We start from the raw sequence: 22,102 nt of genomic DNA, 5'->3' as shown, positions 1-22,102 counted from the left end.
TGCCCGGGGTTTGCAAGTGCCCAAAACACTACCAAGGTAAGCAGGCAGGGTACACTATGAAACATTTCAAAGGTTCGTCTAACAAGTTAAGGCCGCTAGGTTTCTGTGCCCTGCAAATGTAGGGCTCCCCTTTCCGATGGCACATTCCGCGCAGGCTATACACACAAGGACAGAGGGCGCACTACACCCAACCCGAAACACACCCCATTTGCGCCTTTTAGTAACCTCTAACAAGCTAAAAAAAAGGTCCTTGTACTGAGCTAAAGCCAAAGCCATGTGGCCCTCATAGTTGTACTGTAAATCCCGGATGATCACTTATAGATAAGTCCTTAGGAAGAGGAATCTACAGCACCATAAAACCCAATGCTCCAGCCCTCTTAAACTAAGTTGCTAAAAAGCATATTTTAACGTTTATTGCATATACCATTAGTCAAGTTACAAGATCATGGTTTCGTTGAGCACTAGCATTAGCTACCCAATGCAATATCCCATAGGAGAGGCATAAGTACAATTCTAGAAAATCCTTATCAAGGTGACACATGCATATATGAATTAAATGGATTAAGGTTAATAGGAAACAAAGATCTCACATACTATACTTGCCTTAAACACTTGCTCAACTCTCACACCATCAGCTTTCGGTCATGACCTTCTTATCTGATCTCAGCGCTCATAAACAGTTCTTAGTTCTATTCATAGCAAGCACCATGCATAGGCAACAAATAAAAAGCAACTAAGAACAGTACACCACATGAGAGAAAAACAACGTACTAAAAGAGAGCTAATTCTACGGTCACGAGATCACAAGAAACGTCGATAACGAAACTACCGTTAAAAAGAAATGGCTACCAGATGTTTTATATTATAAAAGAAAAGGTAAAGCCTACATGCTTGTTTTAATTAAACAAAATCATGTGAGCTAACTAATTTAGATTAGAGAAGTTATATATTTCAGTTTAAAAAGACAGGGTTAAAACTAGTTATATTTTATTTATTATAAATAGTTGAACATCATTTATACTGATAACTTTAACTTACAAATGCAAATTGACATGTGCGAGCATCTAATCGAATTGTATATACGTGTTTAAACTAAGCAAACTTATAATTTAAAAGCATGTTAATGTTTGCAATTAGTCATATTAATATTTGTTTATAAAACACCGAAATATATACCTATATGGCTTTTAAATTAGAAAACTAGTTGCTAGCACATTAATCAATTTAATTATAAACATATAAATTACGTCTCTACAAATCTAGTGCGGAAAGAACAAGCTGAAACATAGCTACGGCGTGAACATGTTAACTTTAGAAGAATTATCAGGAAATAAGATCGATGGAAATATGAACAGAGGAGCAGTGAACCGCACCGGAAAGACACATGATATGAGTTTACATGGAATTAACCATGTACATAAGATGGAATTAGATGATGGGAGCATGACGAGACAGGATGAATAATGTATGTAATTTCAGATGCAAGCATGACGTCTGGAATGTGTGGTAACCAATAAAATTATGAGGAAACTAATTGGAGTTGCAGCTCACCTTTTAAAACACGATCCTCTATCCATCATGATCGAGCAGCAGCTGCATGGTCCTGCGTGCTGCACCAGAGCACCGCTTTGGCCAAGTTGGAGAACAGAGGCGAGCTTAGATTGCATCGGACCGGTGCTAGAGTCTCAAGACTGCGGACCTTGCGAGTCAGGCGACCAAGGTATAGGCACTGCAGATGAGGTTCGTGCTGGCGTTACGGGTCTGCCGCAGCAGACATGGATATCAGCAAATTGGCGTTGACAGATATTCAGATGTAAATCACGTATGTGGACATAGAGCTTGCATGGCACACAGGCTCCATGGTTAGCGTACGTGATCAAAAGCGAGAGGATCAGCAACCGGACAAGCGAACAGATAAGATAGAGAGAACCATTGTGCGCGATTTCTTACCAAAGCACAGCAACGATGAAGTCGAAACGGACCGGGGCGATGATGAACTCCGGAACGGGTCGGACACCAGAGTTTGCATAGAAGTCGTACGTAAACGACAGCCTTGGATGATGCAACAACACCGGAGGCACCGGCATCAAGTCTTCAAGCAGGCAACCAGAACCAGAACCAGCCCCGTCGCTGAGTAGATATACGATTTTGGTGGCACATCACGCACGGCATGTCACGGCTGCCGAGCGCCTCGAGCAACGGCGAGGTACTAGTACGTAGGTTAAGTCAACAAAATCTAACGTAATTTGAATGGATTAAAACAGGGGGAGGCTGCAAAGTTATGTGCACGCTAATACAACGTCGCAAAATTTACCTTCCAGTTACTGGCACATTGTTACTGGGTCTTGAATCGTCGAACTGTCCATGGTAGAAAAGTTCAAAAGGCCTTCGCCCGTCCTGCTCTCCGACGAAGAGAATCAGTTATTATTCAGATACTGCACAATTGGTGAACGCTTGACTCGGTGGTCTTACTTTTTTGAGTAAGTAAAACTCAGGTGTGCAGACTGCTCCAAAAGCCTTAGCTACTTCTTGAGACTGTAAGTTGCAATAATAATAGTGACAAACAAAAAATAAATAAAATTAGTCAAAAGGAAGAACTCCGATGCTAAAAGCATAGCACTTGAACTAAACATATTCATGGGCACTGAAAAGCATAGCACCTCACTGTCACTAAGCAAAAGTTATTGTGTAATATATGCTGATTAAATTTTGAAAATTTGAGTATGATAGATGTAAGAGCACATAGAAAGAGTGCTTTTGCTGGTATGGTGCGATGGCTCCCAGAATGATGCCGACAGAATGGTGGGCGTGGTACCAAGATCTGGAGCGCCCTGGTGGAGGACTGCCTGGATCCCCTGTGGTAACATCCACTTAGTTGGTGTCCTCGTGTGATTAGCTGTGCTTAGTGGTGGGTGGTAGTGTTCCTTTTGATGTTCGTCAGGTCTTGGAGGACTGTGCGTTTTTCCTGGAGTTTGTGTTCTTGAGCGTTGAGGCTCTGGCTGGTAGTTGGTTGTTGGTTTGAAGGTTTCAGATGGTATGCCATCATGGTGCTGTATAACGGTTTAAACTGTCTTTTAACTAATGTTGAAAGACTGGGGCTATGCCCTATAATTCTAAAAAAGAAAGAGTGCTTTACAGTCTGTAGTTTTGTTTTACCGGAGTAGTCATAGTCAAAGTCTTGCATTCCAGACCTTAAGAATTAAAAGGCACAATAAATTTTGGGGATCCTTATGTTGTGTCCAAAAGAGACTCCTGGTGCTGTTTCAGAAAAAAAAAAAAAAAAAAGCAGAAAAACTAAGTGAGAAGTAAGGCAATCATCGGTTGCAACTCCTAACCTGTGGATGTGTCCTAACTGAGTTCGATGATATGGCAACAGCACCAAGTCCTTTCTGCATATTTTATCTAGAAGTCATTACAAATGTAAACAGAAGAGGAAGCTCTGCCAGCTCTTCCAGGTCGTTACCTCCACATAGAAAGAGGTGAGCTTGGCAATGTCCTTCTTCAGATGTTTTACAAATGGACAGTGGTTGCATATGAACATAACCTGAAAAGGAAACAATTCAGACAGGGTTTCAGAATGTGAAGTGCAAGAGCAGACAACAATCAACAATGGAACTGAGCATATGTCTATAGATGGTGAACAGAGATGTTTGTTTCTTCAGTCAAGTTACAAGCAGAAATCAGACACAGTTAGCTGCAGAGGAAATGTGGTGTACGTGTTGAATGAACTTGAGGACATATATAATACTGAAATAAAAATCCACTGACAAGCAGTGCAGAGTTGCCCTCGAAGTCATCCAACGTCCCTTCCTATCGCAGCAAACGAATTCATGTATCCACTCCAATCCACGTGCTTTAACATGCGCATGCAAACAGTGCACCCATCGCAGCCGTCCCTTCCTATCCATCGCAGCCGGTCCCCCGTCTCCGGCGCTAAAAAAAATCTCCACCGCCTCGCTGCTACCCCGCAAGGTCGCCTCTCTCTCTTCCTCTCCCCGGCCGCCGCCGACACCCGGCGGCTCGGTGGCCTCAGCGCTTGGCCGCCGCTGCCCTCGTCGATCCGCCACTGCCCGCGCTCGCTGGTCCGCCGCTGGCGGCGACCTTGGCCTTAGCACTTGGCCGCCGCCACCCTCGCCGATCCATGACTACCCGCGCTCGCCAGTCCGCCGCTGGCCATCAATGCGGATGTGTTTGCTGATCCGCCGCTGGCGGCGAACTCCCTCGCCGTCGCCACCCCGTCGCTCCATGCCGTCTGCCGCCTCTCCTCTGCTTCATCCTCCTCCGCCCCCGCTAGCTAGCCTGACCCAAGTCGGCAAACCGGAGGATTGCTTCCTCACTGGGATACAAACCGTATTCATGGAAAAGCACAGCCCTCGGCCATGCCTCGACGATCTTGCCCGCGCCGCTGATGGCAGGCATAATCTGGCGGCCTATCTAGTCGCCCTATTGCTCTATAGGCACAATGGCGATGCAGGCGACAACGACACTGTGAGGCGGTACATCAGACGGGTCGAGGGCGAGGAAGTATCACGGGCGGCGGCGGCGAACCAACGAGTAGGTGGCTAAGCAACAAGGGGTGTGTGCTGTATCCACATCAATGCACATGTGTTGGAGTGCAATGGAATGGAATTTAGTTTAATTCCACTCCAATCCACTTCAATACATGTGCATCGAGAAGAATACGTGCGCATCCAAACAAGGCCTTAGGTGGGTTAAACTCTGTTGAGCGTGGTGTAGCTCAGGTCCTTTGGCCATTTTGTAGCTGGTTTGTAGCCCCTGTTGGTTGCTTTTCGCTGCAGATTTCTTAGTTGTCTTTGATCTGATCTATAATATGCTAAACATTCATGAGTGCCTTTGATCTCTGTTGAAGCCAACTCGTGTCTTTGATAAAATTTATTGAACTGGTAAGAACCATGCAACGAGGAGTTCATCTGAACAAGTCTAGAATATTGTTTTTTCTTTTGGTTTTCTATTGTTTTGTTTCAATTTTATTTGTTTCTGTTAGGGATTCAACGAAGGGACTCGTATGAGACAGGTTTTCATGTATAACGTGAGATGTGTTTGCCCCAGTCAGATTTACAATGTTGGGACTTTCTTGCGTGCCCAGTAAATTTGAATACCTATGTGGCTCCCTAAAGGAAACAAATCTAAAGAAGGTACATGTGACAACCATTACAATTTCCGCACTAGGAGCAAGTCTCGCACTTACAATCTATTGAGCGCAATGTAGCTCAGGTCATTTGGTTTCTATTCGTTTTTTGTTGCCTTGGTGTCTTTGTCAATCTTTGTTGAACTTGCAAGAACCTTGCAACGAGGAGCAAGTCTCGCCTCAGTGTAATGCAGAGCAGAGGAACCATTGGTGTTGAAATGTTATTGCACACGTAAGAAAGTTCGACCTCAAGTCTCTCAGTCTAATGCAAAGCAGAGGAGACATTGATGTTGAAATGTTATTGCACGCGTAAGAAAGTCTAACGTCTGTACATTTGAACGTGTTTGACAGTATCCTCCGTAGGTTTCCTTGTCTTCCTGTGATGCTTGTTACTGTGTTATTTACGATTTTAAGTTTAGCTAACTTAATAGTAGCATAGCCTAGTAGTACAATTTGGTGGGTGCATTGTAGTCCTTTTGAAGTGTCATTTTTTTGTATTTTGGAGTGCCCTCATCAGCATACCCCATGTACCCATGACATTAGAAATCAATATAAGTATTCTACTACAGCTAAATTAATAGATGAAACAGCGACGGGAGCTGTAACACCACCATAGCACATGTGCGCACCAAATAAATAATTCAATTTGCAAACAAAACAAAGATGACACACTAGTTTAGCTGAAATAATGACAGCATCCATCATTGAGGAAATTAACATGTCCATAGACAAGCAAACAACATTGGTAATTTTAAAATGCATGACAGAGAGATACATCAAATGCAGCTTTATTTACTGCTCTGCTAATGAATCCAAGAACAAGGGAACATAAGAAAGATAGTATGGTCTGCAGATAAACTCTTTTTTAACGGTACGTCTACCATACCAAAAGACATAGACAGGGATGACATGAACTTTTTTGCGGTCCATGTTATATGCGATGATTGTTCCATCCTCCCTAGCCAAGAAAATTAAACTCCATTCTGGGTGAACTGTGATCACTATGTCCTCGTCATCAAAATCTAGGTAACCAAATCTAATATTAATCCTTCCAAATAGAATCCGCGTGGTGACCATATGCTCCAATGTCCTATTATGAGTACCATAGTTTTCAAGGATCCAGATTGAAAGCTTGTAATCATTGGGACCATCAACAGCACATAAATACAAGTGACCCTGAGCTTGATGCATGGAGTGGTGAAGACCATCTGGCCTATCAATTTTCCTCCATGTGTTTCCCTCCATATCAGCAGCTTAAACATTATTGGCCTTAGTGATGTGAATGGTGGACACAAAGCATTGATTTGCTTTCGATGCCTTCCTCCTGTTTGGAACCAAATGGATAACTTGGCTGTCAATAAGGAGAAGACATAGAAAGAAAACATATGAGCTGCATTCTAATACATCCAACAGCCATGTAGACACCATTGGCATAGAAATGTCACGCTGATGAAGCAGGTGTCGTCGACGTTGAGGTTGTTGTCAGTGCAGAAGGCGCCCCACCCGTACTTGAATGACACTCGCAAGACTTTGTTCATGCGGGTCCTCTCCAAGCCCATGAACCAAGACTGCCTAGCCATCTGCAGCTCGACCATGCGCCGCTGCTTGTAGTCATGCGCTCTCTTGAAGTCCACTGGCACGTTCTTCGCCTCAAACAAAAAAAGACTGATGACAAAGAGGACAATGGTAACTTGCGACATCATCAGTATATTCTGCATCTCGCATGAGTGCAAACTAGATATTTCACTTTGAGGTGGTACTTCCTTAGGATCACTGTAAAACTCCTTGGCTCCGCGATGGGCAGGGAGAGCTGACTACCACTGGCCTTGAAGTCGTGTGGGTACTACTTGTGGTAGGTGGTAAGGTTGAAGACCTTAACGTTAATCTATGACCGACCGTCATACCGTAATACAAGAGAGAACCCGTCTTGGAGGTCGAGGGTGCGGGCTAAGTGCTTCCATTCCCAGTAGAGGTACAAGTGACCGTCGTCGGGAAACACCTCCACCTTCCACTAGGCCAGGCTCTGCTCATCGTCTAGACAAAGCTTGAGTTTCCTGTGACCTCCGATGGCCTGGGCCATTGTCGCCGGCAGTTTCTATGTGCACAACAATCAACATAGCTAGATAGAGGGACAAGTTCATTCCCAAAGGCAAAACCTAGCAGATCAGATTCAACACATAGAAAATGGGCACTTACCAATGTTTCTGCATACAATCTAGGACGAAGGATCTTCATGCACTCTAGGTCACTCTATCTCGGTCTTGCCATGTCTTCTTTCAGCTCCGCCATGCCAACTAGGGAAATTGACAGTCTTGAGGAATCCTTGCTGGTATGTCTCTGTTCTCAATCTCCTCTCGTGGTGGTGGTGGGGGGCTTTCTTTTTCTATGTTTCTGGTGTTGTCACAAACGCAAGGAGTGCACACACTATTGGGGCATTACTGGAGGAGCTAACATGTAGTAAAAACCGGCACCGAGACTGACGCCATCTCATCGGCGTAAATGGAGGAGACGTGCTCTGTTTTCATCAGTATATGCTTGGGAATGTCAATACTCCTACATGTCTGGTCGAACACGCCTTCTGTGGTCTGACTGGTTGAGGTTCCCGAGGGAGTGCGACAGCACCCGAGGCGAAGCACACCGATTGAAAAAAAATATTTATCTTGCCTTGCCTTAGAGTCCCTGTGATGGTTCAACCATTGTAAATCAGACTGAGCCAGACACGCCTTAAGTCTGCCCCTCAACAGTTGTGACTGCTTGGATTGGAATCAAATAAGTACAGAAAAGACCTATCACAACCGCACTAGGCATTCAAGTCTCAAGCGTGTCAAAAGCTCCTTTTCTCGAATCACTTCTTTGTGTCCAGCTTTCCTAACGCGTTCGCTTCACTCTCATATTTTACTGCGCTCGCAAGTAAGTCCAAATACGGCACATTTGATCTCATCGAACACTATACAGTACAGAGCTATGAGTAAAACTATTGCCTACGAAGTGCACTCGGTCACAACATTTGTATCAGTAGTAGTTGTAGTCATGAGTGGCTTTGATCTGTGTTGAACCCAACTCGTCTTATTTTTGTGTATTTGATAAAATTTGTTGAACTTGCAAGAACCATGCATTAAGGATTATTTTTATTTAGAAACTTTATACTTTACAGGATCACACAAGGTTCGGCCGTCTAAAATCTTGACTACCCGAATGACGTGCTCCTGCATTCTTGTACAGGCGCGCGTGCGTGGGTGGCGTTAGCAGCCTATTCCAGCAAGGGAAATCACCTCTTGGCCCATCGCATTGACGTGACGGGGTGAAGCCCCATCGCCCACCCATGTAAATGTCTCGGTCGTGGGGTGATCGACGGCCCCAAACTATAACAGCAAAGACAAGGGGCAAGAGGGAAGGTTATACTTGCTGCCTTCTCTCTCCAGAGCTTCTAATTCCATCCCAAAGCTTTTGCCTTCCACCCTACTATGCCGCCGACGCCTCCTGCCAGGACCATGGCGGAGCGGAGGAGGTCGTCTGTTGATGTGGAGTCCCCGGAGGCCTTCAATGTCGGCAATCCTCCATCGATAGATGGATCTCTTGTTGGCCTGCTCTCTAACCCGCCAGTTCCCCCTTTCGAGGTGGATCATCACTGCTCTTCATGTTGTTTATCTTCATTTAACCAGAGTATGCGAGCAATGTTCACACTAGTATTTGTGCCCATGCTGTTTAATTTAACTAGTATTTGGAATTTGCCTACTATCTCAATGGGTGTTCATGGGCATGATGGCATCCCGAGCCTTGTTTGCCCCGGAGCCCGGTTCTTTGTCTGCGTTCGCGCATGGAAAGCGGCCCCACGAGGCATTCCCCGATGGAGGCAGCCACCTATGATTCCATGCCATGCTACGCCTGTCAATTCAATAAAAGTCGTTTCCCTTCTAAATCAAATCACTCTCCCCCTTATCCTATATGGGCTTGAACTTGGCTTGCATTGTGCAGCACTTCTTCCATGGTGGCGCCATCCTAGGTCATGGGGCTTTCCCCTAGTGGTGCCGGAGAGTCGTCCTGTCGCCGCTTGCCACCGCCGAGCCCGTCTATCCTCGCATAGCCCTCTGGTTCTGAAGTGGGCAAATCATCAAAAGAGCATGAATCCTCACATGACGTAGAGTACCATCAATTATTGAAGGATTACCGCGAGGTCCAAGCAGATTTATCATCGACCAGGCTGAACGCAGAGACGCTGCGCAGTAAGCTGGACGCCACGCGCGATGCACTTCAAGCTTCCAAGAATCTACCCTCCTAGGCATGAGCTGACTTGGCGATCGCCCAACAGCAGGCCCAACACATGATGAACCTTGTTGTGGTGCTGAGCACGCGGGTCGACACCCTATAGATGTCCGTGCTAGCCGCCTGTAACTCAGCCTTCCCTATTGGAAGAGTGGATAATCTGTTGGTCGCAGAGGAGCACCTCCAAGGCCTGTTGGCTTGAATTCGAGCCATGCTAATTGAAGCCATTCGTCAGGGGGCTGCCATGGTGCTGGCTGCTATCTAGCTTCAGATTGGCACAACAGTGAACCTCGGAGTGACAGAGCAGGGTTTTCCACCGCGTTCGACGGACGATGACATCACCAATCTTATCAAGAGTTTTGAGCCGGCCGCCAACTCCGTCTTACCGAAGGTGGACGTGGACGAGATCCTACATGCCAACCTCAGCCCTTGATCTGTGGGACATATTAGTAGTATTAGTAGTCATGAATAAGTTTGATCTGCAGGATGCCCTTGCAAAATATGTGAACTCTTATTTGCATGTTGGTGTTAACTTTTGTTGAACTTTGTATTAGGCCTTGTTTGGATGCATGTGTATCCACATCAATCCACATGTGTTGGAGTGCAATGAAATGAAATTTAGTTTAATTCCACTTCAATACATGTGGATCGAGAAGAATACATGCGCATCCAAACAAGGCCTTAGGTGGGTTAAACTCTGTTGAGCGTGGTGTAGCTCAGGTCCTTTGGTCATTTTGTAGATGGTTTGTAGCCCCTATTGGTTGCTTTTCGCTGCAGACTTCTTTCTAGTTGTCTTTGATATGATCTATAATATGCTAAACATTCATGAGTGCCTTTGATCTCTGCTGAAGCCAACTCGTGTCTTTGATAAATTTTGTTGAACTTGAAAGAACCATGCAACGAGGATTCACCTGAACAAGTCTAAAATATTGCTTTTACTTTTGCTTTTCTATTGTTTTATTTCAATTTTATTTGTTTTCGTTAGGGATTCAATGAAAGTACTCGTACGAAACATGTTTCCATGTATAACGTGAGATGTGTCCGGCTCGGTCAGATTTATGATGGTGGGACTTTCTTCGTGCCCAGTAAATTTGAATACCTATGTGGCTCCCTAAAGGAAACAAATCTAAAGAAGGTACATGCGACAACCATTACAATTTCCGCACCAGGAGCAAGTCTCGCACTTACAATCTGTTGAGCACGATGTAGCTCAGGTCATTTGGTTTCTTTTTTTTTTTGCCTTGATGTCTTTGTCAATCTTTGTTGAACTTGCAAGAACCTTGCAGTGAGGAGCAAGTCTCACCTCAGTGTAATGCAGAGCAGAGGAGCCATTGGTGTCGTAATGTTATTGCACACATAAGAAAGTCTGACCTGAAGTCTTGCCTCAGTCTAATGCAAAGCAGAGGAGCCATTGGTGTTAAAATGTTATTGCACACATAAGAAAGTCTGACCTCTGTACATTTGAACGCGTCTGACAGTATACTCTGTAGGTTTCCTCGTCTTACTGTGATGCTTGTTACTGTGTCGTTTATGATTTTAAGTTTAGCTAACTTAATAGTAGGATAGCCTAGTAGTACAATTTGGTGGGTGCATTGTAGTGCTTTTGAAGTGTCATTTTTTGTATTTTGGAGTGCCCTCATCAGCATACCCCATGTACCCATGACACTAGAAATCAATATAAGTATTAGTCTACAGCTGAATTAATAGATGAAACAGTGACGGGAGCTGTAACACCACCGTAGCACATGTGCATACCAAACAAATAATTCAATTTGCAAACAAAACAAAGATGGCACACTAGTTTAGCTGAAATAATGACAACATCCATCATTGAGGAAATTAACATGTCCATAGACAAGCAAACAACATTGGTCCATTTAAAATGCATGACAGAGAGATACATCAAATGCGGCTTTATTTACTGCTCTACTAATGAATCCAAGAATAAGGGAACATAAGAAAGATAGTATGGTCTGCAGATGAACTCTTTTTTAATGGTACGTCTACCATACCAAAAGACATGGACAGGGATGACATGAACTTTCTTACGGTCCATGTTATATGCGATGATTGTTCCATCCTCCCTAGCAAAGAAAATTAAACTCCATTCTGGATGAACTATGATCACTATGTCCTCGTCATCAAAATCTAGGTAACCAAATCTAATATTAATCCTTCCAAACAGGATCCGCGTGGTGACCGTATGCTCTAATGTCCAATTATGAGTACCATAGTCTTCAAGGATCCAGATTGAAAGCTTGTAATCATTGGGACCATCAACAGCACATAAATACAAGTGACCCTGAGCTTGATGCATGGAGTGGTGAAGACCATCTGGTCTATCAATTTTCCTTCATGTGTTTCCCTCTATATCGACAGCAGATATTATAGAGTACCTCCCGGAGTGCCCCATAATGTGCAAACGACCGTTAAGAAACACACTTGGTTATCTGTAAAATATCACATCAATATGCTCGCCCCATTCAGATTCCTTATAGATCCATGCTGCAGTTTGAGATGAGTAGATCTCCACACCTGCGCACACAGCGTTGACATCCACATATTCAATCACATGGAAGTGCGAGGAGGTTGTCAGATCAAATGCCAAGCGAGCCTCACCAACGGCATGGCCAACATCATAGGTGCTAGGCGACAAAATTTTAAACTTCTGGTCATTGGAATGCAGAAGACATAGCGGTATCCATCAGCCCTAAGGCACCAGCATAGGATGAGGCCGTTGCAGCAATATGAGAGAGCTACATTATCAATGTTGAATGGCAATAATTCCAAGGAGCGGGGGTGTACACCATGGACGACACTGGTGAAGTTTCGATTGCCGTTCTCACTGTCGTAGAAGAAGCCGGTCATGGTTTGGGGCAGCTTCTTATGGTTGTTGGGGTCCGAGATGAGTTTTTTCCGGTAGCGACAGACACATTTGCAGCAGAACAAGGAGTAGGCGGGGACGCGGTGGAGGATCTCGAAAATGACATCCTCCATGAGGCTGGCCAGTGCGTTCCTCTTATTGGGGCCTCCACCATTTCGTCAGTGTGCAGTACGATGAGAGCTTCCTCAATAATGAGATCACTGAAGAGGAAAATAATCCAACAAAGATCCATCAGTGAAGTCTACAACTCATACCAAAATGCAACTTGAACAACCATTAACAGTTTTCATAGTATGACCTCATATAAATTTAGAGTAGTACCACATAGATATATATAGCTCAAACTAGAGTAGCAGTTAATGGAGCTGTAACCATTCCAATTTTAGTAGTTAATTGAGCTTCTTCAGTTTTAACAAGTAGAATGTCAGTGAACAAGTGGTAGTGATCATCATTGGCATCAGTAGTAATATGTGCAGCTTAAACATTATTGGCCTTAGTGATGTGAATGATGGACACAAAGCATTGATTTGCTTTCGATGCCTTCCTCTTGTTTGGAACCAAATGGATAATTTAGTTGTCAACAAGGAGAAGACACAGAAAGCAAACATATGAGCTGCATCCTAATACATCCAATAGCCATGTAGACACCATTGGCATAGAAATGTGGCCTCAGATATGTTACAAGTTCAAAATACCATAAGGACTCACCGGTGGCACTGGAGCATACGAAACAGAAATATAGAATCAAGCAAGTGCCAGACAGAAAAAGCAGTTTAAGGCAGAAGCGAAGGGCCTATATGTTTGCCTAGGTAGATAGGTATAATTAAGCAAGCACTTGACAATTAACAGGCCTAGTTGCACACAGGCATTTACAGTAAGAACACTGAACATATCCAGAAAACCAAGACACTAGCAGAAAATCAACCAGTGCCACCTCCTAGTTGTTTTCAACAGCATTATCCTAACCAGATCTGCAACGCTATAATATTTCTTGTATACCTCATGTTCAATCAAGGACCAAAACAGTGAAGGCAAGAAAAGGCGAGAAAGGAGACCTGCAGATCAGATCTATCACCTCTGCCGCGACACACGATGGACACAGACGCCAATGTCGTCGCGCTCCATCGAGAAGACCCGCCGTCTAGCCTCCAAAAGGACGTCTGAGCCACCGTAGCACACTAGGGATCCTCCATTGCTGCCGCCACTGCCGCCAGCGCAAGTCCAACAGGCACAGATTTGTTTCCACATGTAGGGGATACATCCAATATATAAGTCACACTGTCCACACAGAGAACATATACTACTATTAGGATTCCAAAGACATGTCAACACAACCAGGCGTCTAGTGCAATGGTGAAGACGGTCTATTCCTTGATCTGGGTCCCGGGTTCGACTCCCAGGTCTCATGGTTTTTTTGAGTTTGAATTTATTAAACCCCGGCGGCAACAAGTGACACGCAAGCCGTCGGGTCCCACAGGTCGGATGGAGATGGAGAAAGGTCCCACTGGCCGTCGGGTCCCAAAGGTCGGATGGTCCCACAGGTACACATGACACGCAATCCGTCGAGACCCACAGATCGGATGGAGATGGAGAACGGTTCCACAGGTACACGTGTCACATAAGTCGTCTGGTCCCACAAGTCGGATGTTGAAGGGTCCCATAGGAACTTGTCGGATGGAGAAAGGACCGAGTGGAGACTTCTATGACGAATTGCAAGCGTCACGGATGAGTAACTAAGGTCCCATAGGTACACGTCGGATGGAGAAAGGATCGAGCGGAGACTTTTATGATGAATTGCAAGCGTCACGGATGAGTAACTACAGGTCCCATAGGTACACGTCGGATGGAGAAAGTACAGTGTGAAGATCTATGACAAAGCCGTTCGATACAGATCAAATATTGTCCGTCACAGATGTGTAATTAGTTCAATGATGAAGCCTTGTTCGTCATAGGTTTAAACGAGATCGTCACAGATGAGCCACGTGAGTGATCTGTGACGAAACCCTACGCTCTTCTATGACGTTTTTTGTGATGATGCCTGATTTCGTCATATAAATGGAGGGTTGCAGGATCATCACCACTGATCTATGACGAAATGGAAATATTCGTCATAAAAAGTGATCTTCTATGATGATTTCGGATTCGTCATTAACATTTTCGTCATAGAAGTGGATATTTCTAGTAGTGAATCTTTTATGTTGTGTTTGCTGTCAGCGCGTCAATACCATGCAATGCACTCCATTTCAAAATTATCGCCCTCAATATGGTGAAGATTCTGAAATATTCAGCTCTTTTTTAAATAAAAATATTGTGCAGTAACTTGCATATTTCCAATTAAGGTTATGGCAATTTATTACCAGGTATCCTTGATGATGATCCACCTGATAACATCATTGCTTGGTTAGGAGTTGTATCTGCTTGCTGCAAAAATCATGTAGACATTTTTAACACACTGGATTTTTTAACTAGTATTTCAGCCTGGACGCTTACACAAGTCTAAACTAGTAGACACCACAGTAGAATCAACCTTTAATTATTTTGTTATGAAATTCAATGTATACTCTCTTTGGTGATTTGTTTTGTCAAGTTCTATCTACAATAGAATATCCAGGGTGATACTTGTATTGGTGATTTTACCGTAGCGTTAGCACGGGCAATATACTAGTTTAATATAAAAGAAGCAATATCTGTTTCATAATGAGTATCTAACATTTATCGGATACATTTATTTGTATTTGTTACCAAGAAAAATCTGCTCATATTCATATCTACCACTATTCTTTTCTGGCTCCAATGAAAAATCAAAAAATAAATATGGTGTGAGCAATATCCATCTGCATCCAATCCGATTACACCCCTAGTAAGAGCCGCCACTGGAGTCACTCGTCAATTTTGGCCAGGTAGGCTGGTGTCTTTTAATCGCCATTTATTGAGACGGCTGGAATGCCCGTCTTTGAAAATTTAATATATGGTTTCCAAAAAACAAAAAAAAAACTCAGATCCATGGCCTATTTCTCAACACAAACACCTCCTTACCGCTGCACCATAGAATCGGTTATGAGTATATATAGGATTCTACCTTTTGTACAAATATTTCATGATCTTGTATTGAATATTTTAACTACTAAATGAACACAAACAAGAAACTTTTAACTACAATTTTTTAAATATTGTAAAGCACTACAATTTAGGTATAGAATGTGTCTTGACCCGAGATTGTTTAAAAAAATTAAAAATTTCAATCTCAAAATATATCTCACGTATCTTTGGCTTGTGCCTGACAACCGAGGTGCTTAACCTATGGCTTGTTCATATACTAAAATCTTATTTTACTTTAATGCTTTCTTTTAAATGTCTTGAAATAATTTCCTAGGGGCAGGCAACCTAAGATGACCAACAGTAGAAATCATTTCCGAAGGGCCTACTGTTTATGGAAGTCGAGCATTTTCAGAGCCCTTTCACCAGAGGATAAGGGCACTCACGATACAGAAACTAGGAATAATTTATATGGCATAGGATACTATGTCTAGAAATCATCCTTCACAATTCAACTTTTTTTTTTTTTACTTTTGAGTCTAGATTAAAATCATCCGCTCGTTCACCCCGGACAGAAAGCACAAGGCAGAATGCTCGTCGAGCCATTGGGCTCTCAATCGCTCGACACCAAAAACGCACAAGTGCTGAGCATGGTGGTGGCATTCCAGCGTGATGGACTGAAGGCACGAGCATGTCCCCCCCGGCCCCCGCCATGCATCATGCGCGCGGGCTGAGCTGGAGCGCGCCCTCTGCTGCAACGCCGAGCTGGAGGACAGGCTTCGCCGAGCTGCAATGCCGAGATGGAGAATCACGAAGCCGTGTGCCGGCATCTGTGCCTGTAACGTGAGCGCGAGGTTCTACACGACCTACGACGGGCGGCCGTGAGCTCCGCAGCTAGTGGGACCGGACAGGTGCGCGTGGGCCGGGCGAATGCGGTGAGCCAGGGCAGACACGGTAGCGAGCTCCGTCAGGCAGGTTCCACGCGAGCTGCGCCGGGCGGTCGCGACCTCCGTAGGTGGTGGCGACGGATGGCCACGCGCAAGCCGGGGCGGACGCGGCTATGAGCTCCGTCGGGCAGGTTCCACGGGAGCTCCGCCGGCCGTTGTGACCTTCACAGACAGCGGCGACGGACGGCCGCGCGCGAGCCGCACAGACACAAACTCTGTCGGACAGGTTCCATGCGAGCTTCGCCGGGGAGCCGCGAGCTCCGCCGGACACGGTAGCAAGCTGCCCGGGTGGCGCGGCGGCGATGGGGAGGGAAGGGGAGGGCGCACGGGATCCGAGTTTGTGGGATAGAAATGATGGATCCGTACCCAACGTTGTTTTCTCACCAAGACGTCGTTTCTAAGGAAGAAATGATTTCTACAAATTTTCCTCTCTCTTCAATAACTCTCTTGAAACATCAGCAAAAAGCTAAGCTGGTAAGATAATAAGAACACATAGATACTGTGGTGATTTCTGCATTGTGAGTACCCTAAGTGGGTTTGATCGTCCCTAAGAATTGAATTCATAGTAACAGAACGTGGATCGGATTCTACATGGAGAATTACGAGTCCTATAGATTCCATACGTTTCAAATTGAATTCATAGTAGCAGAACGTGGATCGGATGCTGACAGTGCCCACTTTTTTTGTCTGTTACCCGTAGATAAAACTTCTATAGATTCCATATGTTTCAAATTGGGAAAAGTCATACGCCCGTTCGCTTAAACTTATCAGCCATGTAGCAAGCTCCTGCAGCTACACTCATATTTCTCCAGTGTAGATAAAGCGACTGAAGCCAGTTTCCAGGTGTGCAGCGATGATAGGAGATGTGAGGGCTGCCTATCCATGGGAAGAGAAAGCCTCAGACCTATGGCGCGACGACATCCGTAATCTATAATGTTTGCATCATAACTATTGGCTGATGTAGCTGACAAAGGAAAGTAAAGCGTTCATTTTTTTAAGTTTTTCCTCTGATCCTGTTACTTTGGTTCCCTTATCCCCTAACAAGACTAGGTGCAAGTCTCCATTTCAGAAAATTGAGGGGAAAATATGCTTAGTTCTAAAGATTTACCCAGTGCTGTCAGCTTGGTGATACAAAAAAATTCATATGCCATTCTCCCTTATTTTTTTTAGAGTTAAATGCACCAGAGATTCATTAACTTATGAGGAAGTTTCAGTTGAGTCCATCAACTTTCAAAGTGGCTTTTTGGGTCCATAAATTTTTTAAATGGTTCACTGCAGTCCATACCTATTTATTTAACCTTAAATTCAAAACACATTTGTAGAAAACCCCTTCCCACACGCATGCAGTGCATGCGTGGCCGGGTTTAGTGCTTTACTTGCTCATGCCTTCCTCCACGTACGACCATCTCGGCAGTGGGTGGGAACGCCGGCCACCTGCACATCAATCGGTGAGCGCGACGGCGGCCTCGTGCACGAGCGGCTGGGTGGCGTGCGCGACGCCCTCGGCCTCGCACTCCACCTGCTCCCGGCACGCCTCCCGTGCGCCCGGCTGGGACATGCGCTTGACGAAGGCGGCGAAGCGGCGCCAGTTGTCGGGCTGGAACAGATCGGGCCCTATGCGCGGGTACATGAACGCCACCATGCGGTCCTCGGCAGCCCTGTCGGCGGCCGTGGCCACCACCTGGTCGTGCGCCGTCTCGTCGTAGCGTGGCAGCGCGTTCTCCCCGGCCAGACCGACACCAGCCTCCCGCGTCGCGGCGGCCACCTGCTGCACCAGCGCCTCGGGGCGGCAGTGCGCGTCCTGCGGCTGCTCGTGGTCCCGCATCTCGACGCACGTGACGTTGAGCACGGTGTCGTGGCGCGCCAGCATGCGCACAATGGGCGCGTACCCGTCGTGCTGCCGGGTGTTGTAGTACCCCGCCGTCAGCTCCGCCGCGTGGGACCGGGTGCCGTAGTGCCAGTGGATCCCGGCCACCTTCACCGAGATCTTCACGGCGGGGGACCCCGTGAACACGCCCGTCGCCGCCGACAGGATGCGCTCGCCATGCTCCAGCAGCATCCTCGAGTACCAGCTCATGAAGAACTGCCCGTACTCCGTGCTCCACCCGCCCTCACGACGGAAGAAGCCCGTGTCCTTTATCACTCTTTATACATACACATATACCCCCCCCCCCCCCCCCCCCCCCCCCCCCCCCCCCCCTGCCCACGTGCTAATAAATGTCTTCTTCCCTGTGCAGGTTTTCTGTAGATTAAATTGTTGAGCAATCATCATGGCAGAGATGGTGAGTTCGGCCATAGTTGGGGAGACAGTGAATAGAATCATGTCAAGCATTACTGGCAAGGATGAAGAGAAATCCAAGCAAAAAGAAAATATAGAAAGGTTGGAGATGGCACACATCAAGATGAAGGCCGTGCTCCAAGTATCCGACAGATGGCAGATCACCGAGTTGCCACTGCTACAATGGCGGAGCAAACTTAAGCGTGCTGCTCAGGAATGTGATGATGCTTTGCTAAAATGCAAGCAGCGTGCCCTAGAACAGGAAGAGACAAGGCAGCAGCTAAGCCAGTCCCCATTTCCCAAACGGATTGCTCATGCTACCAAGTCACTATTATCATCTTTCATTGGAACTAATGATGAGTCCAGCAGCTCTGCCAATGTTCATAGATTTGAGAGGTATGCAAAAGGTGCAAATGAATTCCTAAAGACTCTCGAGTTTGGTGGAACTCCATGGAGGTATACGTTCTTCAACCCTCTCATCAGACACCTTCTTAAAGGGGAGTATGTAAAGTATCAAGCATTTCAGGACGACAAACTTTACTACTTGAACATTCGACCCGTGAGCTCTGCAGAGCGTGGTGTAGAGGCATTGATGGGTTTTGCCTGCCGTGATTTAATGGATCCTATAAAGAGTTTCTATGTAGCCTGCATGCTGCGTCTCTCTGAAAGCACAGACATATTTGATGTCATAATCAAGTGTGTTCAGCCAGTCGCACCTCATTTCAAGTTTGTCGCTGAAGGTCTTACAAGGACTCGTTCAACTGCCTACACAGGATTTTACCTGGGATTCTCCTTACAGCCAAAGTGAGGTTTGGGTGAACGTCCAAAACACTTTGGCACAATGGCACCGTCCAAATCCACTCTGTTGCAATGAGCATGGGCATCATCAGATCGCTTCCTCTAGGACCAGCAACATAATGCTCAATCCATGGCAGTTGTCTAACATATTTCCTGAGGAGGTTATCAACTTTCTTTTGAAGTGGCACATCCCGCTATCAGATGGGGACACAAACAATACAAGCTCAACTGTTGTACACGGACAACGTAGTTCTCAGAATTCAGATATTCCTACTATGAAGCTAGGAGGTTTAGTCATACCCCATGAATCTCCAGAGGACATAAAGCCTGCAGCTGAGAGCTACGCTTTCGAGGTCATTGATGGAAAGGAACAAGGAATGATACACACCAATGCACACCTACAGGACTTGGGTGAGAAGCTCATGCCAAAGGCCATAGAGTACCTTCATCAGAATTCTGAATCTGAGACATACCAAATGTGTTTGAAGTCTAGACATGGTACTGCTCACGTTTGTTTGGATAAGAAAAGCATACAAATTCAAACAGCTGAGAGCATTTTAATTTTAGAGACCTTTCACCGGAGGCGGTTGGCCGACCCATTTATATAAGTGTAGCACCCAGGAATACATATGTGCTTTAAAGATTGATTAACTTTTTTTAGTGAGGTTTGACCAGGCACTTTAAAGGGAGATCAAAAGTTGACATTATCATCCGTTCCTCAAATGAATGATGAGAGGTCATGGATACATAGGGCTAGTCGAATGTAGGGCTCGTCAAATGTATTCCGTTTGACTACTCACATGCGCTATTTCGATGTTGGATGATAAAGTTGCTTAAGCTGAAAAGCTGGTTGGCAAAAATTCCAAATGCTACAGTGTCCACATGCTACGGTACCCATCATACAGTATCCAGGTTGGAGTTGTATCCTGTGTGCCTGACCGAGTCCCTTCCTTTTATTCTCTTTCTCCATTTTCTTTCTGGCCGTCTCTCTACAAGCAAACAAATGAAAAGAAGAAGGGAGAGAAGGAAGAGATGGCTTAGGTTTCACGTCTTCGCCCTCCGTGTCTTCCATAGCACCGATCGGAACGATGGTCCGGTGGTAGCGACAAGGATCGCCGTGAGGTGGAAAAAAGGAAGGAGGGAGTGGATCATTGGGGGCTTGTCATCTTGCATGCTGTGATTGCCCTAGGTGAGATGCCGTGAAGTAATTACACACTCTTTCTACATTGCACACATGTGCAACAAGAGTACTCTTCCCAACTGCGGCTTGACCAAGAATTGGTAGAACACCTCTTTTTGTACTATGCGGCTCTACTAGCATAAGAAAGTTCATGATACTCTCCATCTCCATCTGACGACCAAAAATTGCATTTTTTAAGAATGAAGTGCATGCTGTAGGGTTGACGATGCAGTGGAGGACAACTCTTCAAAAATGTGACAAACTCAGTGGCATCTGATAGATAAGCCTAGTGCAAAAGCACTTGTATCTTATTTTTTTTGCACTTTTACTTTCCTTGGCTTTCAAAGCCTAGGGGTGAATATGGTCAGCATCCACTTTAGTGGTTAGAATATGCTGTAGCAAGTGAGAGTCCACATGCCTACTACAAGGTTTCACCCCTAATGCAACGGCCTAAAAGTATTGCAATATACAAAAAAAATGGTTGCAATAGACAAAATTACAACACAAAAATTTCGTTGGCAGGCGTTGCCATGGTAACCGTGGTCTAAAGTTTGCACCACAATTCATTTTGGTGTTGCAATAGGTTTTCCCCTATTGCAACACAATCGAGTGTTGTTGCAACACCATGTAGTGTTGCAAGCCATAGTATAAGCAACCACAGTGGGTGTTGCAATATTGCAACACAGCCGGTGTTGCTAGAGGTACCTATTGCCACATATGTAAATAGTGGCAATAGGTGCACTAACAACGAAAATAGTTGTTGCAATAGACCTTACTGCCACGCTTCAGTAGCATTGCATTAGATAGACCCTTTGTTGCCACGTTATCTATGTGGTTGCTATAGGTGGAACCCTCTATTGTCACGACAAATATTTGGTTGCTATAGTTACCCTCTCTTGCCACACTATCTATGTGGTTGTCATAGGTGGAACCATCTATTGCCACGACAAATATTTGGTTGCTAGAGGTAGCCTCTCTATTGCCACACTAAACATTGCGGTTGCTATAGGTGGAACCCTCTATTGCCATGATAAATGTTTGGTTGCTAGAGGTTGCCTCTCTATTGCCACGATCAATACTTGGTTGCTATACTTGGACCCTCTATTGCCACGCTTACTATTGTGTTGCGCTACAGTTTGGAGACTCTATTGCCACGCCCACTGTTTCGTTGGTATGAGGTTTTTTGCCACACCATTTGTTTGTTGCTATAGCATATATTGCAACGTCAAATTATTATGCCGATGGTCCATATTGCAACACGTTGTTTTGGTAGCTTTAAATAATAATTGCACGCCGAACAATATATGATGAATGAAGCATTTAGACATCCATTAAACCAAAATATGCTTTGTTTGTACAAATCATTAATGAAACCATCCAACGTCAAACTTAGTCGATAACACACGCAAAACTTTAACACATAAGGTATCCGACACACACTAGCTAGTTTGAACATATCAAAATGTAATGAGATATATCTAGTACCGTAACAATGGTTGGCTTGACGTTGACCGTCCCATCACTTGTGCGCTCCACTCAAACTCTATCTTGCTCCTAGAAAAAAAAT

The 22,102-nt window shown here is 45.1% G+C and overlaps 3 protein-coding genes across 3 annotated transcripts; all 3 read right to left on the bottom strand.

The window, feature by feature from the left end:
* Positions 1-2,310: 2,310 nt before the first annotated feature.
* LOC136543663 (uncharacterized) lies at positions 2,311-3,798 on the bottom strand. The gene is made up of 5 exons (XM_066536049.1): positions 3,769-3,798; positions 3,464-3,544; positions 3,336-3,389; positions 2,473-2,535; positions 2,311-2,397 (listed from the first exon to the last, which is right to left on the bottom strand). Exons 2-5 carry the CDS (start codon positions 3,539-3,541, stop codon positions 2,311-2,313), a joined length of 282 nt encoding a protein of 93 aa, XP_066392146.1. The 5' UTR covers positions 3,542-3,544; positions 3,769-3,798.
* Positions 3,799-11,858: 8,060 nt separating this feature from the next.
* On the bottom strand, positions 11,859-12,409 carry LOC136543662 (uncharacterized). The gene is made up of 2 exons (XM_066536048.1): positions 12,079-12,409; positions 11,859-11,947 (listed from the first exon to the last, which is right to left on the bottom strand). Exons 1-2 carry the CDS (start codon positions 12,407-12,409, stop codon positions 11,859-11,861), a joined length of 420 nt encoding a protein of 139 aa, XP_066392145.1.
* A 5,311-nt stretch (positions 12,410-17,720) lies between these two features.
* Positions 17,721-18,575, bottom strand: LOC136543661 (beta-amylase 2, chloroplastic-like). Its single transcript, XM_066536047.1, has 2 exons — positions 18,483-18,575; positions 17,721-18,413 (listed from the first exon to the last, which is right to left on the bottom strand). Exons 1-2 carry the CDS (start codon positions 18,573-18,575, stop codon positions 17,721-17,723), a joined length of 786 nt encoding a protein of 261 aa, XP_066392144.1.
* Positions 18,576-22,102: the final 3,527 nt, after the last annotated feature.

Source organism: Miscanthus floridulus, chromosome 3 (assembly GCF_019320115.1).
Source record: "Miscanthus floridulus cultivar M001 chromosome 3, ASM1932011v1, whole genome shotgun sequence".
NCBI classification, from domain to species: domain Eukaryota; kingdom Viridiplantae; phylum Streptophyta; class Magnoliopsida; order Poales; family Poaceae; genus Miscanthus; species Miscanthus floridulus.
The sequence above is the reverse complement of the archived record's forward strand: the minus strand, read 5'-3'. Positions and strand labels throughout refer to the sequence as shown.

Bases quoted from the DNA above. Each gene is read 5' to 3' on its own strand.
- LOC136543663 (XM_066536049.1), bottom strand. From the start codon at position 3,541: ATGTTCATATGCAACCACTGTCCATTTGTAAAACATCTGAAGAAGGAC. The intron at 2,536-3,335 runs GTTAGGAGTTGC...TGCAACTTACAG, and splicing joins CAGTTAGGACACATCCACAG to TCTCAAGAAGTAGCTAAGGC. The intron at 2,398-2,472 runs GTAAGACCACCG...GTCGGAGAGCAG, and splicing joins AGTTTTACTTACTCAAAAAA to GACGGGCGAAGGCCTTTTGA.
- LOC136543661 (XM_066536047.1), bottom strand. From the start codon at position 18,575: ATGGCCGAACTCACCATCTCTGCCATGATGATTGCTCAACAATTTAAT. The intron at 18,414-18,482 runs GCAGGGGGGGGG...AGAGTGATAAAG, and splicing joins AGACATTTATTAGCACGTGG to GACACGGGCTTCTTCCGTCG.
- LOC136543662 (XM_066536048.1), bottom strand. From the start codon at position 12,409: ATGGAGGATGTCATTTTCGAGATCCTCCACCGCGTCCCCGCCTACTCC. The intron at 11,948-12,078 runs GTTTAAAATTTT...CTGTGTGCGCAG, and splicing joins CTGCATTCCAATGACCAGAA to GTGTGGAGATCTACTCATCT.